The 20,670-nt window shown below is 39.5% G+C and overlaps 1 protein-coding gene across 1 annotated transcript; it reads left to right on the top strand.

Moving 5' to 3' along the window:
• The first annotated feature begins 206 nt into the window (after positions 1-206).
• Positions 207-19,282, top strand: LOC119479049 (transmembrane protein 150A-like). Its single transcript, XM_037754234.1, has 8 exons — positions 207-567; positions 2,319-2,392; positions 5,052-5,099; positions 8,420-8,506; positions 9,867-9,934; positions 13,385-13,512; positions 18,542-18,719; positions 18,907-19,282. The coding sequence occupies exons 1-8, from the start codon at positions 553-555 to the stop codon at positions 19,152-19,154; spliced, it is 846 nt and encodes a 281-aa protein (XP_037610162.1). The 5' UTR covers positions 207-552; the 3' UTR covers positions 19,155-19,282.
• Positions 19,283-20,670: the final 1,388 nt, after the last annotated feature.

The raw sequence follows: 20,670 nt of genomic DNA on the forward strand, positions 1-20,670 counted from the left end.
CAGGAACTAGACTGAGAACAAAATGATCTGTGACAGAAAAACATCCACAACACCTGCAGCAGCTGATTGCATCTAAACAAGTTCAGTAAGGTAGTCAATGCAACAGTCCAGATATATCTGCACACACTCACACACACACACACACACACACACACACACACATTTATGAGCTCATATAATAAGACAAAACATTAATTTTCTAACACTAGTGAGAGTCACATCTGCCTCTTTAAAGGGGGAAACCCATGTGAGTGAGTGCTGGGAGGAGTTTAAAGTTCCTGGTTCCAGCTGCTCTCTGCAACAGAGGATCATAACATCCAGGCTGCTGCTGCACACAGAGGACTCAAAGGACTCAGAGGAGTCTCTCTCTCTCTCTCTCTCTCTCTCTCTCTCTCACTGTGAGATGATGAATGAAACCGGTTTCTGATGAATCTGCATCACATTTGTCATCTCATATCTGACAATGAACCCAGCAGCAGCTGATGAAGAAGAGGAGCTCAGACCAGCTGTGACTTTCTGCAACTTCTTTTGCTCCAGTTTGGAGGAGCTGAGATGAACAAACCAGAGGTAGGAAATCAAAACTTGTGAAATACTTGCAGGTAAAAAGCATGCACAGGTAGAAAGGAGCAGCTTCTGCAGGAGAAAAGAGGCATTCAGTAAAACCAGAGGAGAGGAAAGAAATAGGAAACTCTGTTTGTACTGCAGTTGTTGTTGCAGTTTCAAGTTAGTTTTATGAATGGTGGTCACAGTTTCTTCTGTGTTCACACAGAAAATAGTGAATGAACACACAGGAACATGTAGATAAATCTCTTTCTTCTGTTTATTTAACCCTCTGAGACACATTTTAGTCTCTTTTAGGGGAGTACAGGGGGTCTTTAGTGGGAGATAGCAGGTCAACAGTAGATGTCACATAGAAGTATTCAACAAAACCGTGAAATAAACAAATAATAACAAACTGAAATGTGAAAATTTGCTGCTTTTCTTTGTTTTATATTTTAGTAAATTTAATGTATTTGAGTTTTTGGACGGTCGGGGGGACAAAACAAGATATTTGAAAGGCATTTTTTTTCCTGCTATTTTCTGACATTTTGAACTTCGACCAGTTTTGTCTTTTTTTTTAGGAGGGTCCAGGGGGTCTTTAGGGGGAGATAGCAGGTCAACAGTAGATGTCACATAGAAGTGGTGTACATCATCTGAAAGCTGGGAACCTGGAGATTACACTGTGGGAAAATTGTGAAAGTGTACAAGAGTTTAGAACATGATGATAGAAGTATATGATGGTCATCCTCATGCTCTATTATGTCTCATAAGTTGTTGCAGCAATTTTTGTGTTGATACCATTTGTTGCACAGATTTGGTGCTAAATTTAACCATTTTTTACCACTCTAGCATTGATAAAAATGATCAATAATCACTCCATAATACCACATTAAGACACCAAGACCTTGAGGAACACCAGAGAAAAAGACATGCTGTGATTTGGAATCAAAAACTTTTGACATTTTGAGATTTCTGCAAGAATCGCATTTTTTCTTTTCAGCGATTGGATGGTGAGCACTTCTGTTCTGTAACCCCCTTATTGTCAATCTAGCTAGTCTGATCCATCCATCCTCTGAATGCTCTAGGTCTCTAGTTTGATCCATCCATCCTCTGAATGCTCTAGGTCTCTAGTCTGATCCATCCATCCTCTGAATGCTCTAGGTCTCTAGTTTGATCCATCCATCCTCTGAATGCTCTAGGTCTCTAGTTTGATCCCTCCATCCTTTGAATGCTCTAGGTCTCTAGTCTGATCCATCCATCCTCTGAATGCTCTAGGTCTCTAGTTTGATCCATCCATCCTCTGAATGCTCTAGGTCTCTAGTTTGATCCCTCCATCCTTTGAATGCTCTAGGTCTCTAGTTTGATCCATCCATCCTCTGAATGCTCTAGGTCTCTAGTCTGATCCATCCATCCTCTGAATGCTCTAGGTCTCTAGTTTGATCCATCCATCCTCTGAATGCTCTAGGTCTCTAGTCTGATCCATCCATCCTCTGAATGCTCTAGGTCTCTAGTCTGATCCATCCATCCTCTGAATGCTCTAGGTCTCTAGTTTGTGGCTGTAAAGTTTCATGAGGCTGTGATTATCCTAGAGGTCACCACAGGTCATTTTATACAGGGAGGTCACGTCTCACTACAATGAAATGTCTCCTATGGGGACTAACATCATCACACATGAATACAGCTGGGCTCATTGGATCCACAAGAGTCTCAGCTTTACAGTGAGACCCAATTTATGTAATTCAAGACTGTTTATTGATGGTGTGTGTTGTTCTCTGCAGGTGGTCATCATGTCCCGGTGGATGATCCTTCCTGTCAGCCTGCCTGTCTTCACCATCACTGGGATCTGGCTTGTGTGAGTACCTCAGAGTTAAATAACCATCAACATGTTGCTCTCCAGACTACGTAGTGTGGCGACGTGTTGTCAGCCCGGTTAGAGAGGCTCTACTATCATCTCCTCAACTGGCTGCTCAAAGTTCATCATGAATGTTTGCTGTTTATTCTACCATTGTGTTGGAGATCCTTGAGATTCCTGTCTGGTCTGCTTGTGTTTCACTCCCAGCAGTCACGTCTGGAGCTCTGCACATGACAATAAGAGATGATTTTATATTGAGGAAATGAGCAAGCAGGGCTGCTATTATGAGAGCATTCTGCGTGAGAGTATAATCCAAGACTGAATACAAGATTTAAGGGAAATATCTTTGGAAACATCCTTAACCCGTTGAACTCTGCAATAGAAATGGTCTGCCAGGGCCTACTTTGGTGTTTTTACTTATTGTGATGTCATTTCTTGGAGTATCTTCAAATACCTAATATCCCTAAGATCTATACGACCTAAGCTAAAAGGTTATATAAGTCAATAAACTATAATAATTGACAAAAGTATTGAAATTGTGTCATATATACAAAAATCTGACATTTTTTTCCATAAAATGTTACTAAATAAACATAAACATTTTGATCCAAAAGATTTCTAAATGTAGAAACATGAACAAAATATTTACAATTATTTGAACTATGCACATTTTTTAGTTTTTAAGATCTGCTCATTAATGAGCAGATAAAGTGCAAAGGGCGTACAACTGGATGACGCTAAAGACAGACGCCATAGCTTTCTGCTGCAAAAAAATGAATGCTCTAGCTATTAAGATTTATATTTTACATCGTTTTAACAGAATCATGCAAACAGCGATCTCCCGCGGGTAAATCTGGCGCCACCGTGCGTTGTCACCGTGTTTTGTACCGCACGTAATGTAACGTAATCCTGCAGACAGCGACCTAGGAAACGTTAAAGGAAAAGGGGAGACTCGTGGGTACCCATAGAACCCATTTACATTCACATATCTGGAGGTCAGAGGTCAAGGAACCCCTTTGAAAATGGACATGACAGTTTTTCCTCAACAAAATTTAGCGTATGTTTAGAGCGTTAGTTATCCTCCTTACCGACAAGCTAGTATGACATGGTTGGTACCAATGGATTCATTAGGTTTTGTAGTTTTGTATATAGCTTTAAACTGAGCTCGCTACATCCACGTAGCGGAGCATTTAGCAGCTAAAGAGACTGATATTTCCCTCAGGAACTGGTGGAGACCAAAAACAGAGCTAAAAGAGAGCGAATATTGGACTAATATGTCAATGTTGTGTTCACAACTTGTTTCTGCTGCCCCCAAGTTAGTTTCATATGATGCCAGTATCTTCACTCTAGCTCTTAAACTGAGCCCACTACAACCTCTGAAAGATCGTTAATGCGTTAAAAAAATTAGTGGCGTTATTAACTTTGACAACCCTAAGTTCTACATTTTAACTAAAGCCAAATCAAAAATCTGTGCTCCGCTCTACAACAGTTCATCACTATTTGTTTGTGTAAAGGCAAATCAATTCTCCTGACCTGATCTTGTTATCAGCAATCAATAGAGACACTCAAACCGTCACCTGTCTCACTTTAAGTTTCTACATTTGTCAGCAGCTTTGTTTTGATGATGTGTCTGTGTTTCTGTAGAGTGTTTTGGTGATTTAATCTCTGTTATCTTGATATGTTCAAGCCTCAGATAAGATAATGTTGACATGTGGCTGCAGTTAAAAGGTGAAAGAAATTAAGTTTTTCCTCTGAATTTCTGCCCTTATGTCTTGTAGAACATATAAAATCCTGCATTAACTTGTCAAATGGTAATTTTCAGGAGTATAAATCTAGTAAAAACAATTCAACCTGAGCAGAGGATGAAGTCTTTCTCTCTCTGTGCTTTGTTGACATCGCCGGGCCGGCTGTGCATGCTTTTAGTGCATGCACCGGCTAGCTCCCAGCCACCGCTCTGCACTGCTCTCATACAGCAGTTACAGCTGATAACGCCGTCCCGACCGACCCCTCAGTTGTTATCTCTGTCAGCACTGTTACAGTTGTTTTCATTGTTAGCGCTGTTAGCGCCGGCTCAAGGTCGTGTCTAGAAGGTAACCCCAAGTTGCAAAATGTATATATAAATGTATATATAAATGTATATATAAAATCTAATAGAAATCCATCCAGTAATTCTTGAGATATTTGAGTCTGAACCAAAGTGGTGGACAGACCTCTGAACATCTGCTTCATCTGGACGAGCTGCTCTACCAGAAGCCTAAAACGAGCCTCATAGTGTATTTATGTGTGTTTGCAGCCAGTCTGTGTGTTTGTGGTTATTGTGTAGTCGACACATTTTAATGGATTTCAGAAGCAGCAGCTCCTCTGGCGTCACAGTTCAGGTTAAAATACAGCCAGCAGCTGCGTACACGTATGACGAACACGAGCAGCCTCATTAGTCTGTGGCAGCAGCAGCAGGACGGTAGTTCATGTTGTTCTTTAGAGCCTGGACGGGCACTAATCTGGCTATATGTGCACGTGATTTTAAGTGTAGCTTGTTTATTCTTTGTTAAACATTATTAAATTACACAGACAGCCATGTTATAGGAGTGGAGATATTGTATGAAAGATTATATCAGAGTTATTTATTTTGATTCTTTTGTCCTTTTTTCTGTTCTTACAGATACGCGATGTCCGTGTACAACCAGCATGTCTGCCCTCTGCATAACTGGTACAGCACACACACACACACACACACACACACACACACACACCACACTCAATGCTGTCAGTCAGATTATCATAAAGTGGGCATGTCTGTAAAGGGGAGACTCGTGGGTACCCATAGAACCCATTTACATTCACACATCTGAAGGTCAGAGATCAAGGGACCCCTTTGCGTAGTTTGGAGCGTTATTTAACCTCCTTCCCGACAAGCTAGTATGACATGGTTGGTACCAATGGATTCATTAGGTTGTCCAGTTTCATATATAGCTTCAAACTGAGCCCACTACATCCACATAGTGGAGCATTTAGCAGCTAAAGAGACAGATATTTCCCTCAGGAATTGGTGGAGACCAAAATCGGAGCTAAAAGTGAGTAAATATAGGACTAATATGTCAGTGTTGTGTTCACAACTTGTTTCTGCTGCTCCCAAGTGGCCAAAAAATGTAGGATTAAATACATGTTGCATTGTTTTTGGGTGAATAAAGTTGCAAACAGGGAGGTTAGAGTTTGTTTTATCCTCAGAAAACGTCCACATCGTTTTTAACAAAATGGCTAAATATCTTCATCTTTGTTCTTTTTTGTTCGGCAAACAACAAAACTGCTCATCACAGCTGATATCTGCTAAAGAGTCTCTGGTTAAACCTCTGTTATGTGTTTAAAATACAGCACAATTTAGCTTGTTTACATGTCTTTCTGTCTCTGTTGTCAGATCAAATATAAAACAGCGATTTACGTCCTTGTTTTCCAACAGCTTGTTTCCCTCGCCTACACTAAAACAGGACCATTTATATTAATTTAAGCTGGAGAAAAAGCTCCGTTCCTGGGTTTAATAAACCACCAGCTCAGTGTGGACGGAGAGCCAAAACAGAAACAGGGCCAACTTTCTAAAGTAGTGACGAGGTATTTTTCAGTACCTGTTAATGTGTCACAAAACTCCAAATCACTTGCAGATGCCAGCTGTGAAAACTGTGGAGGGAAAAACTCTCTCTAGCTAGCGTGTTTACGCAGCATTGATTCAGGAAAAAAGGTTATTCATGGCGGGCTTAGTTTTGTGCGCCAGGAATCTTTTTTCTACATCAACGAGGCCCCCCGCTCGCCACTTCCTGCCAGCCGTAATTCAAACATACTGAGGCACGAGGTGGAGAAATGAAGATGTGGGAGTGGACATTAAGAAAATAAAGTGCTGTAAATGTTGACATGAGACGGGGGGGGGGGGGGGGGGACGTGTAAAGACAGAGTGAATGTGAGTGTAGGAAGGGAGTTACAGTAAACTGAGGTCTCTGAATGCAAACAGACTGAGATGGACGGAGGAGGAAACATGGTGTCAGACCTGCAGCTGGTTTTATCTCCTGATATCCCGTCACCTCTGTGGAATGTGAAGAAGAAGCACCTCCCCAGCTGGTACAGAAAACACAGAAAGTACATCAATAACAGTTATAGTTAACACATGTCGAGATGTTTTCAAAAACCTAATCAGCAGAAACGCATCAGTCAATGTGTGCAGAACACCTGCGTTACCATGGAAACTGTGTAAGCGATAACACATGCAGATTATTAAGGTGGTATTTAAACAGCTCTCATGTTCTGATGCAGCCCATGTTGTTGTGATTATAGACTGTTAGTTTTATTGGTATAAAGATTAGGACTGTCAAAGTTAACGTGATAATAATACAAATTAATTTAACGCCACTAATTTCTTTAACGCATTAACGCAACTTGCGATTTTTAGGTTGTAGTGGGCTCAGTTTTAAAGCCAGAGTGAAGATACTGGCATCATATGAAACTAGAAAACCTAAAGAATCCTAGGCTGGTGTTTTATTAGACCAAGGAACGGAGCTTTTTCTCCAGCTTAAATTAATATAAAACGCTGATCCTGTGTTAGTGTAGACGAGGGAAACAAGCTGTTGGAAAACAAGGATGTCAATTTTATATTTGATCCGACCTTTCACCTAGAAATATTTTGGGTTAATTTTCGACAGTCTGCGTAGATCATCGTGAGTCATGAAGCTCCAAATGTGCGAGACAATGCTCAAACATTAACAGAGTTTTAACACATTTGCTTACTTTACATTCATTATGCACCATTCAGGTGGTTAAAAAATAAAAACAGGCCTGTAATGAGGATTGTTTTTTTTAACTTTGAACTTTAAGACGATTTTCAAAGATTCCAGCGGGGCACAAAAACAAGTTTTGAATTTGTTGATGTGTTACTTTTGTTACTTTTAACCTCTTTTACCCGACAAAACCGGTACCGGTGTGTTAAAACACTGCCTTTTAAAAACTTCATAAAGTGCTGTGGTGGTTTTTTTTCCTGAATAGTTTCTAAAGGACGAGGCCTTAACGCTACTAAAACAACACTCCAAGTGTATTTTGTCCAAACAATGATTGTTTGGCAACGATTTCAATATTTTAGTTACAAAATCAACGCACAAGAAATTGTATTTTTTTGTATTTAGTTTTTATATTGAATGTACATACTTCACTTTTGATTCTTTTTTGTTATCTTATTTCCATTTTTATTGATCTTATTTGTTATTATCTAAGTTTTACTTGATCATATTTCATTATTATAATAAAACGACTCCATTTGGAGTCAAAATTATACAATTTAGTTGTTGTTTTTATTGATTTTCTAGTGTGCACAATGGTAGAATGTGATGATGCACGGGTTAAATGTCATGGCCAAAGGCTCCATTGTGTTCACATAGCCTCCTGTAGTGGATATCAGGAGTATTTTAGAGCCAGATTCCCTTTCAAGAGGTAGAAAACCCATTTGGCACACTTTGGGTATCCAAGTGTGCCAAATGGAGAGTCCTCCTGGTCCTATCCTTACTAAAAAACTTTATAGAATCTATGTGCTTTGTGTTATTTATATCTGCTTTGGCACACTTGTAGTCGAGGAGTTTCTGAATGAATTCAGTGGCGTCTCCGTGCATGGCATCATTGCTATAATGGTGTTATCCACTGTCTAATCTAGAAAACATATTAGGCGAGGATAAAAATTTACATTTTTCCTTTGGTTCATCACAGTTTACTCAGACATAGTACCAATCACAATGTCACTGACACTGGGGTGAATTCTCTGGGGTCTTACCTATCCATAGAGACCAAGACCATGCATATAGACCTGCTAGTTGTGGAGCTATTCCTGATCTATTTTGGGTATGTCTGTCTAGGAGAACCACACGTTCCAGCACCCTAGAGGGCTGAAGAGGTTAAATCTGTTTATCCGTCAGTATCTGCAGACTGAACGTGTTTGCGTGTCCGTGTGTGTGTGTGTGTGTGTGTGTGTGTGTGTGTGTGTGTGTGTGTGTGTGTTTACAGGCTTTATAATGAGTCGTGTGAGGAGCAGCTTCCACTACAGAGGGGTCCGGTTCTGTGCTGCACGCTGGACAACATCCCTCTCATCAGGTCAGTGATGATTAAATCTCTGCAGGTATTTTAGTCATTCTGCAAAACTGCTTCTCCGAAACTCCTCTTATTGTGAAACTCCTGTTATTGTGGAAATCACAGTCACTGCTTCCTGTATGTGATCTTCAGGGAGCCACACAAAGGCACATTGTTGACATGGAGCTGTGTGGTTTCTTGAAGCCACAGTGGTAAACCAGTGACGATCCTCTTTCCACTCTCACAATAATAACAGTATCACTCACAGTACGCATGATGTGACCGCGGGTATCAAATGATGGCAGCTCGTCTCGCTGTGCTCATTTTTATACGTTCAGTAAACACTCACTTCACTGAACCCAAAAAGAAAAACAAGAATATGTCAGCAGCACACATTGTGTTTTAGTTGGCACGCAGCACAGCCTGCGATTAGTGAGTAAGAACAAGGAAATATGCACCTTTGTACTGCACGAGTATGACTCATGCACAAAATGTGAAATATAAGACATTTAAGTGGTTGCAACAGAACATTTATCAGTTTGAAACTGTTGAATGTTGTGCACTAATGTAAAGCTCCTTTCAGACTGAATAAGCAACCTGCTCACTGGAGAAAGTTTATTTATGATTTTCTAGTCTTCGGAACGCTCAAAGCTCTTTACACCACATGTCAGCATTCATCCATTCACACATTCAAGGACCATTCTGCCATGCAAGGAGCCAACTTTGCCCATCAGGATCTAATATAACGACTCAGCCTTCAGGAGCAATTTGGGGTTAAAGCCTCCCTCCAGCCAGTTTTACTTCCTGTTTTTTTGTTATCGTTCTTTGTCAAACACATAATAGGGGGCGTGTGGATAATAGTCAGACATAATCCGTTACCATGGCAACCAGATGGCATCGTTTTTCAACCCAGTTTAGGTGAAACCAGCTACAGTAGCTTGGAAAACAGCTGTGGGGCGAGCGAAGCTTAAACGTGAGCTCAAACTGAGCTGTTAGACTGCTCTCCTCCGACGGGAAACGACAGGGTGGAAACAGTAGGGATTATACACACTGTTCAGTTCCAGGTTAAGATAAAGAAAAGGGGGAAAAAAAGTGTGAAAATTTGACATAAATCTGGAGAAATACGGGAGGATTGTGACCCCGGGAGGAAACCGAGAGAGGGTGATGATAAACGCAAGCTTCCCGGGAAAATCAGGAGGGTTGGCAAAGTATGCAAATAAGGTCACGCTGCTTTTTCATGACTATTTCTAAGGAATTCGTGCCGACAGTAAAAACCCAAGAGGAGGTCACAGATCTGATCTGATTCGATTTGAACTCTGCAGGAACTTGATTGAACTTTAGCCAACACTAACCCCCCCTCCTCTCCTCTCTGTTTTCATTGCAGTAAATGTGGAACTCTGCCACCTGAAAGCTGCTTTTTCAGCCTCGTCTGCAGCACCGGATCCTTTATGGGTGAGTCTGTGTTCAGAATCTGTGTTCAGAGTCTGTGTTCAGGCAACGTAAGTCTTGAACATGCTGCTCTTGGTTGAACGGGTCTCTGTGCACTCAGAGCTCCAGCCTTGTTTTCTCAGCTGTGTCGGCTCCTGCAGAGTCTCTGCTCCCCAGGACCCGCTGCCAGGTCCCGCCTCACCCCCCCCCCCCCCCCCCACCCCCACCCCCACCCCCACCCCAACCCCCTCCACCACCTCCTCTATGAAGGGAAAATATTACTCTGTGCCATGAATGGTGTGTTTATGTGACACAGGAGCATTCACTCTCTGACAAGGAGGGCAACTCCTCTGCTCTGCTGTGAGCCAGAACCACTTTATTGAGGGTGGTTTACTCCAAGTGTGCAGGCTGGTGCATGAACAGTTTCTTTCTCTGTTTGCGTTGTAAAACTTTCTGAGAATTTAGACTCCAGGAGTTTACCATAGTGAGCTTTGGTACACTCAGATTTTGGGCTGGACCGCAGAGGGCCGAGTGTTGGAGTTCCTCATTGCTCTTTCAAAATTAAAAGGCGGGAACGGTCCTTAGTTTACGTTTTCAGGGGGGCGTGTCGGCGGTTCCTCTATCGGCGCATATCCACCAGATCCGGTGACGGAGGGCGTCTCAACGCTTTCCATTCATTTCCCATGGAAAGCAGGAGAAGCAGTCGCACAGTCGATCCGAATTTGTGACCCTGTCTTTTATGGAGGACAGAACCTGCCAAAATAAAAAAATAAATGATTAAATAAATAAATGACTCGATAAATAAATAAGTATGCCATTGAAAGTAGCAAACACATAAATAAATACATTTATTTAAAAATAAATGTAAAATAAATTAAAAAATAAATGCAAAAATAAATAAATAAAAAATAAATGCAAAAATAAATATTTAAATAAAAATGAATGAAAAAATAAATTAATTCATTAAAAAAAATAATAAAAAATAAATAAATACATAAATAAATAAAAATGGAAATTAAGCCGAAGAGTAAATAAATATGGGAATTTATACAAAAGTAAATTAAAAAAAATTATAAACATTATATCAATTAATGAAAAACTACATTTAATTGTAACACTATTTTTGCTACATTTAATGGTATATTTTTTTATTTATTGAGTCATTTATTTATTTATTTTGGCAGGTTCCGTCCTCCGTAGTCTCTTGAGCTTGCAGCATCTCTGTTGACACACAGTGTGTAAACACACAATGAAAACTTTCCTGTGAAGTGAATAACTGTATTTTGCTTTTAAGAATGGATAAAGGACTAATGTTACTCAGAGTAATAGGAAAATATTGCTGACGTTATTAGGCATGTAATAACTTTAACATATTTTTCAATAACAGTTAGAGTACAACTGTTTTGTATAATTTCACTAGGTCTCCAAATAATGACAGTTTATAATCTACTTTTACTTCGAGACATCCCTCTAACGTCTCAAACCCACAGATGCTCACAAAAATACAGCTGCACAGAGCTGCTAACAAGGCTGTAGACAACTAATCTATTAATCGACTAATCGTTACAGCTCTAAAGGAAAGCTGGCGTGTGCGAGCTCTCCAACATCAAAAGCTTTTTTATTGTTCTGCTCTCATAAACAAACTGAGTTGATGTTTGGAGGTGTGGTGTTAGTGGACGTGAGAAGATCAGTGAGGCTCAGACAGACAGATAATCCTCATCGCTGACCACCGCTGGTTCACCGCTGGTTCACCGCTGGACTAACAACATGAACATCACAACAGCTCCAGATGTGAGCGGCGTGAGCATCAGGAGGTCGTGAGGGAGAGCGGCGTGAAGCTGCTGAGAAGCTTTTGATGGAGCAGTTTAATAAACAGACATCAGGAATCTGCTCACGCTGAGGTCTGCAGCATCGCCGCCGCCGCTTTACGTTGCAGATGTGAACTCGCTGTTCCTTTCATGCTGCATCCTGACAGTAAAAGCACTGTTAAGTACTGTAGGGTCATTCAGTGTGTTTCGACGTTGTTCGTACTGTTAGTAAATTTGTTATTTCATTATTATTTTATTTGCTTGCATGTTAACAATGCAGCAGATAAAGATGCTCGTTGACTGAAGAAGAGTTGGGTCGTAACGTTCGTATATCCTGCGGTCCCGTAAAGGCTCGCTGCGGAAGATGACATGCTCGACTCCGCCCTGAAGTCCCGCCCCCTTGCTACTGCACAGAGCGCTGTGACTTTATTCTAAATTTATTCATATTGAACGTGTCCAAATTGCACCAAAGCACTCCAAGGGGTCCCCACCAATACACCCGCCAAGTCTGAAGTAGATCGGATAAGCGGTTCCTGAGATATGCGAAGGACAAACGGACAGACAAACTCCTTACTTTAATACTCTTATCAACATGAGAGTGGACAAATATGCTGCTTTATGCAAATGTATGTATATATTTATTATTGGAAATCAATTAACAACACAAAACAATGACAGATATTCCAGAAACCCTCACAGGTACTGCATTTAGCATAAAACAATATGCTCCAATCATAACATGGCAAACTGCAGCCCAACAGGCAACAACAGCTGTCAGTGTGTCAGTGTGCTGACTTGACTATGACTTGGCGTAAACTTTAGCGTAAGTTTGGAGCGTTATTTAACCTCCTTCCCGAAAAGCTAGTACGATATGGTTAGTACCAATGGATTCATTAGGTTTTTCTAGTTTCATATGTAGCTTTAAACTTAACCCACTACATCCACATAGTGAAGCATTTAGCAGCTAAAGAGACAGATATTTCCCCTCAGGAATTGGTGGAGACCAAAAACAGAGCTACAAGAGAGCGAATGTTGGACTAATATGTCCGTGTTGTGTTCACAACTTGTTTCTGCTGCCCCCAAGTGGCCTAAAATGTAGAGTTGAATACATGTTGTAGTTTTGGGTGAATAAAGTTAGCATCTCTGTGACATATGATACCAGTATCTTCACTCTAGCTTCAAAACTGAGTCCGCTACAACCTAAAAATCACAAGTTGCGTTAATGTGTTAAAGACATTTTTGGCATTAAAACGAATTTGCATTAATGTGTTATTATCGCGTTAACTTTGACAGCCCTAATATATATATATACACACACAAATACAGTATAGAAATGTAAAAAAATATTCCACAGTGTATCTACAAGAGGACAAAGGAGGATTTTTAAAAGAAGAAGAGTAGAAATTACACGCAACAATCAACTCTGTAATTAGAAAATAATCAATGCCTGTTAACGATCCAGTTTTAAGTAAACAAAGATGATAAATGTGTGTTTGTTTCTTCTGCTTAAAAGAGCAGAAAGGAGGGAAAGACCCAAACCGTAAACATGTCAGACACAGTTTGTATTGTGGTCACGGTTCCTGGAAGAGAACACAATGTGATTACATCACAACTGATGAAGTGATGAAATATCTCATCCTTATTCTCTCCATCTGTATCCTGATAGTGATGCTGATCGGTCTGCTGCGTTACGCTCACGTCATAGAGAAGCACCAGAACTGTGTGCTGAACACGGCGGGCCTCTCCACGGCGTGGATCTGTGCCGCCGGCCTCATCATGGTGGGAAACTTCCAGGTAATCACAGTCTGATCAGTCTCTTTAGAAAGCTGCAGGACTTTGTGTTGATGATGTTGGTTTAGAGACAGATCAGATTGACCTTTACTCACAGCTCCCGTCACTGTGTGTGTGTGTGTGTAATCATTCACTGTATTTCAATCAAGCATTCTTCATTCAGCTCAGGTTTTAAGCATTACATTCACACCTTCTTGATCCACAACGGCTCCAGGTTTACCAATAAATGATGATACGGGTTTTAAATGCAGGTTCCTCATTGTTGCTTTAAGTCTCACTAGCGACGAGTTAGGGCAGCACGATTATTATTATAATGCAAAATGATAATCACGATTATTTTTCACGATTATTAATTGATTTTAGCGACAGAAAACAAGGGAAGAAAAATAATAATAATAATAATAATAATAATAATAATAATAATAATAATAATAATAATAATAATAAATAGAAATAAAAAACATAATATAATAATAATAATAATAATAATACAAAATAAAAAAGATTAAATAATAATAGATAGAAATATAAAAAATAGTATAATAATAAAAATGTAAATCATAATAACAATAATAAAGACATATAAAATGTATAATAATAAAGAAATAAAAATCATAAATAAATTAATCGACTGTTATGGTTTCTGTCCCTTACTCTTGTTACTCTTCTTCCCTCCTCAGCTGAGTCCCACTTCATTTTTAATTTCTTTCTTTAATTTCATCACTATAGATAATCAGTTGAATCATGATTTTTATAGTTTCCTGAAGAAAAATTACTACAACAACGTAAACCATAACAAACAAAGTTTATTAATTATTAATATATTAACAAAGTATTCAAAAAAATTTGTAATTTTTTTTACTTTTCTTCGGATTTTTCAAACTTTTTTTCTTTTACATTTTCCAGACTTTTTTCGGACATTTAAAAAAAAAATTGACTTTTTTTTTTTTTTTTTTTTTTTTTTTTTTAAATTTTTAAGAATTTTTTCAGAATTTTTTTGAATTGAAGTGATTGGACTTTTTTTTTTTTTTTGGACATTTTCAAACATTTTTCAGACTTTTTTTTTTTTTTTTTTTTTTATACATTTTTTGGACTTTTTTTCGGACATTTTTTGGACATTTTCAGACATTTTTCAGACTTTTTTCAGACTTTTTGTGGGATATATTTTGGAAATTTTTCAGACGTTTTTGGACATTTTTCTAATTTCTTTTTGACAAAAACCCTTACGCAGTCACATATCTGGTGGTCAAGGGACTCCTTTGAAAATGGTGTTATTTAACCTCCTTCCTGACAAGCTAGTATGACATAGTTGGTACCGATGGATTCATGAGGTTTTCTAGTTTAGTATGATAATATCTTCACTCTAGTCCTCTTCATCTCCTGAACTCTCTCTGTAGCACCACTCCAGTGATTTACTGATATTTCATCACTACTACAACACGTGTACGTGGTGCTTCTGCTGGTTTTTAAACTCTCCGCTGAGCCTCTCTGAAGTTCGTCTCTCCTCCTGCTGTTTCTCAACACTTTGTAATCCTTCCAAGCAACTCTCTTTTGATGTTCTGTTTGTTCTGTCTGTCTCCGCGGTAGCATGATCTTAAAAAACACGACGTGTGTGTGTGAGTGTGTTCCTGTGCAGTTCAAGGAGGCGCTCTCATGATAACGTCCACCATTTGTTTAGAAGAGCAGCTCAGTGTGCAGCAGTCACCTTTTGTGCTGACTTGTAACCGACGGTTTTTAAATAGCTGTTGAGATAAAGACAGATTTATAGTAGAGAAGAAGAACATGTGCCTACATGTGTGGGACACACCGTGCATACCTGAGTTTTCATGGCCTCAGGTGTTAAATCTGCAGCTGAACATGTGATAACTCTGTGTATTTTACCAGGTATGTAGTTCAGCATGTGTGTGTTCAGCATTTGAATATTACAGAGACGTTTTTGTGTTTAGGCGTTATTTAACGTATTTAACAGTTTTCCACCAAAATCTTTGGCAAAAGAAAAAAAATCGTGACGTTAACTTAACGTTACTCCTCGTAGATCATAAACCCTTTAAAGGGACTGTTTGTAACTTTTTACACGTATAAGTCTACCGGGTCGGGATCCCATGCGCGCTCACGTGTGGCCAGAGTCTCCTCTGCCTGCTTGCCTTCACTCACTCAGCGCACGCGTTCTCGCTGTCTCGCTGTCTCGCTCCACCTCACCTTCATGCATGCACACTCCTGCCTGCAGAAGAGTTAGTAGCTCTGAGAATATCTAGTGAATGTACAGTGGACGTTTGTGCAGAAATAAATGCTGCAGCTCCTCCAGACCAACAGAGGTTTCCCGTGTCTTGTGAAGTGACGGGGCTCCGCAGAGAGAAACGTTATCGTCTCCCTGCGGGCGCAGTCGGTAGGCAATAACGTTTCTCTTCCTGCTTCAGCTCCGGCACCGACCTGCTTTTCTGAAGCAGGAAAAGCCAACACTAGGATCAGCAGTGATTCATGGAGAGACCTTCGTCTGGTCAGCTAACATTACTGCCAAGCAGCTGAAATATAGAGTGATATTGTGGTTTTAGCTGACGTGTGTCGCCTCACTGCTTTGAGCGATGCTCGTTCATGTCTATTTAGAGCGAGCACAAGCACGAGCAACAGGACGCTGACTTTCGTTGACTTAACGACCACAGGTGTCGCTGTTAACAAGCATTTCTGAAACTTACAAATAGTCCCTTTAATATGATAATGAAATCGGTTGAGAAATGTAGACGTTATAGTGCTTTTTATCCAGAGAAACGGCAGCTCCTCCGTTCACTTGCATGCCAGTCTTGCCCGATCCAATGTGGCGCCCACGCCGACGTACGATCCAGGAGTCAATGCGGCGTCTACAGTTTGTTTATATCTCTATGATTTACCTGTACACATCCAGCAGACAACATTGCTTCATTTGGAGCAAACCAAAACAGTGAATATTTCTTCCAGTAGAAGAGAGCTGTACTGTAAGTGGTGATACTGAGACACGTGTGTGTTGTCAGAGGTCAGAGGTCAGTGTTGTAGTTGAGGCCCTCTCCTGCTGCTCTGTCTGCACTCGTCTGGGCTCCTCTAATTACATTTGGGGGGAACACACTGCTCAGTTCATCCTCAGGGTCCTCTCGCGGTGAAGGGTGGTCCTCCTCCTCTTCTTCTTCTCTGATTGGCTGTAGGAGTCCTCCTCCCCGTCCGTGCTCAGTCTTACATAATGAACCTCCGTGTTTCCCGTCAGAGTAAACATCGAATGTGCTGTTTAAATGTGTTCCATCCATCTGCTGAGCCGTAAATACGAGAGGACGCTGTTTACATCTCCGACATGAAGATGTTGATGTTGAATTGGAAATCATGAATGAGATTTGGAAAAAATAAATAATGCTATCAGTGAAATTCATCTTGTTTGAGTGTAGGGAGTCGGAGAGAGAGTCTGTAACCAAAACTGTAAATCTGAAATGATTTAAGAGCTGCTGGATTATTTGCACGATATTATCTTATGTTTATTATTAACACGATATCAATATTTAATTTTCAAATATCACCGGCTTATTGCAACACCCGTAATTTTAGAGGAACTTCTGACTTTTCTGAAACAAATCGGACAAAAAAACATTAATGCTCATAAAGTGTTAAAGCAGAGACGTGAGCTGATTCTCCTCATATTCTTCTTCTCTGGAGACATGAATGGAAAAGATGGTTTGTGGTGAACCAGCACACATAATTCAAGCAGAACGTACGTTTACTTGCTCTCTGTTGTCTCTTTCCTATAATTACACCTCTTAAACAGCTGTGATGTCTCCCACAATGCACCTCAGGATGTGTCATCGTCGTTCCAGCTGCTGCATTTGAAAATATAAGAGTGTGCACACAGGAAGTATTTTAAAATGATAAATGTAGTAAAGATGCACTTCCTCAGTCTGTGACGCTGAAACTGGGTAACATTAAAGCAACAGGTTTCTTATCATCTCTGGAGTCAAACTGACACCGCGTCGTCTTTCTCTCGGAGTCACAGATGATAACGGAAATGATGTCGTTGCCCTTGTAAATTGCTATCATTACAGTTTTCTCTCTCGTGGTGCAGATTGTCCCGTCCTGACCTCTGATGTTCTTTGTTGGATGATATTGTAACAGTGATTACCCAGAGTGCCGGTGTTAGGTCATGATGACCCTCTGTGCGTGTGTTTGTGTGACATTTTTGGAGGTTTTTTATCAGCTTTGTTTCCACAAGAAATTATGCTCACATGTTTTTAGATTTAGACGTTGAGGGTTAACGTTTTTATTATATTTTTAAGGGTTAATGTTTGGAAAATGAGTGCCAGTGTATATTGTGAAAGAAATAGCATCAGCTCATCTGTACCAGATCAATATTCAGATACAGCACACGTGAGACAGTTATCTTTGGTAAAGATGGATTGATTTCTTAAGTAAGAAGCCATGTAATAAGGCTACTTACATATTTCTTTATTATTGTAGTTATTATTATTATTATTTAACATTTTTAATTTATTATTTTATTATGTTTTATACTTCTATTTATTATTATTATTATTATTATTATTATTTAATCTTTTTTAATTTATCAATATTATAAAAAAAAATTTATTTCTATTTATTATTGTTATTATTATTTAACATTTTTAATTTATTATTATTATATGATATTTTATATTTCTATTTATTATCATTATCATTATTGTTATTATTATTATTTAACATTTTTAATTAATTATTATTATATTATATTTTATATTTCTATTTTTCTTATTTTTTTAATATTTCTTATTATAATATTATGTTTTATATTTATTTTGATTATTATTATTATTATTATTTAACATTTTTTAATGTTTTATTATTATTATATTATGTTTTTATATTTCTATTTATTATTATTTAACATTTTTATTTATTATTATTATTATACCTAAATGATAAACCAAAATCTCTTTATTTTCCCCCCAAATGATTGCTACTACTACTACTGTTTCCCCGAGGTTAAATAAAAGATTTTAAGTGTTTTGTGTGTTTTATTTCTCAGGTGGATTTTGCCAAAGTGCTCCATTACGTCGGTGCCGGAGTGGCCTTCCCCTCCAGCATGATGTTCGTGTGTCTCCAGTCGGCTCTGACCTACAGACTGGCCAAGACCCAGGAAGAGTACCGAGCAGGTCACCTCCGGGTGGGGATGGCCCTGCTGGCTCTGATCACCCTGGTCCTCAGTATCCTGACAACATGAAGCTCATTCTGTGTTCAGCTTGTTAGCAAAATGTCTTCCAGTATGATCAGAGGTTATGTGTTTAAATTGTTTTATGTGGCCCCCTGCTGGAGAAAAAATACCTTTACATCCCTTTCCTGAATCCTGAAATGCTGTGCAGCCTTTGTCCTCCTTAACCTCCAACTCTCCAGGTGGAGTTTTCTTCTGCAAGGAGAGCTTCGCCCTGCAGCACGCCTCCGCCATCTTTGAGTGGATCTACTGCATGCTCATCATGCTCTTCTACGGGACTTTTGCCTTTGAGTTCAGGGGCATGTCGGGGGACACGTTGATGGTCCTGTGCAGAGGAGGACGGGTGCACAGCTTCTCCACCTCTGGACATAAGATGGTTGTGGGCGCCGGCTCCAACCACCAAAAGCCAGAGAGCTTATCGATGCTGTAACCAAGTATTTAAAAAAATATATATTTAATACTCTTATCAACATGGGAGTGGGCAAATATGCTGCTTTATGCAAATGTATGTATATATTTATTATTGTAAATCAATGAACAACACAAAACAATGACAGATATTGTCCAGAAACCCTCACAGTACTGCATTTAGCATAAAACAATATGCTTAAATCATAACATGGCAAACTGCAGCCCAACAGGCAACAACAGCTGTCAGTGTGTCAGTGTGCTGACTTGACTATGACTTGCCCCAAACTGCATGTGATTATCATAAAGTGGGCATGTCTGTAAAGGGGAGACTCGTGGGTACCCATAGAACCCATTTACATTCACACATCTGGAGGTCAGAGGTCAAGGGACCCCTTTGAAAATGGACATGACAGTTTTTCCTCACCAAATTTGGAACATTATTTAGCCTCCTTCTCGACAAGCTAGTATGACATGGTTGGTACCAATGGATTCTTTAGATTTTCTAGTTTCATATGATACCAGTATCTTCACTCCAGCTTTAAAACTGAGCTGCTACAACTTCTGAAAGAACAATTGCGTTAATGCTTAGTGTTAAAACGATTTTGCGTTAACGCCCAGGGGCCCAACGTGTCAGGGCGCCCTCTGGCATTCACCTACAAAATGTCTCTCAAAGAGACATGTGCCAACCAGTAAGAGATTCAAAATGACACAAGAGACCCAAAGGAGACACAAAGCGACTACAAAGAGACACAAAATGACTACAAAGAGACACAAAGCAACTACATAGAGACACAAAGCAACTACAAAGAGACACAAAACAACTACAAAGAGACATAAAATAACTACAAAGAGACACAAAACAACTACAAAGAGACATAAAATAACTACAAAGAGACACAAAGACCGACACTTAACAGACTTTAATCCTGCCTTGCTGAAGTGCCGGCTACAACTGCCAAACATTGCACAATATCGTAAGTGCCTTTCTGAACACTGAGAGAGATGCAGGTGTGCAGACACACGCACACAGTCGTCGCTGTTTGTTTTAATTATCTTAATGTAACAATCACTCTCTGCGTTCTTGGCCTTTTATCAGACTGGACGTCCTCAAAGGGCCTCGGATGCAGCGCCGTCGGCTTGTTTGAATGTTTAGATGCTCCGTATTGTTTTTTACTCAGGAAGTTTTGTTACATAATCAACTTTCACTCTTTACCTCACTAGTAAGGTGAAGTTTCCCAACAGGTGGATTAAAGAAGAAGAAGAATTCATTTCATGATGTGGATTAGTTGTTTTATTGCAGGAGTATCTGTCTGTATATTGAACAGTTTTTAAGTTTTTTTATGATATCCACAGAAACATTCTCTCATATCGCCTAAATAAGCTCTGTTGTATATTTTGTTGTATCATCTCTTTGCCAAAGAAAGTTGTGTCATTGTTTTGAGTAACAACGACAGTTTTACAGTTTGAATGGGACCAAACTATTTTGTATTGTCATGCAGTATTTTGATCATATGCAGAAATACTTTTACATAAAG

Source organism: Sebastes umbrosus, chromosome 20 (genome assembly GCF_015220745.1).
Source record: "Sebastes umbrosus isolate fSebUmb1 chromosome 20, fSebUmb1.pri, whole genome shotgun sequence".
Taxonomy (NCBI): domain Eukaryota; kingdom Metazoa; phylum Chordata; class Actinopteri; order Perciformes; family Sebastidae; genus Sebastes; species Sebastes umbrosus.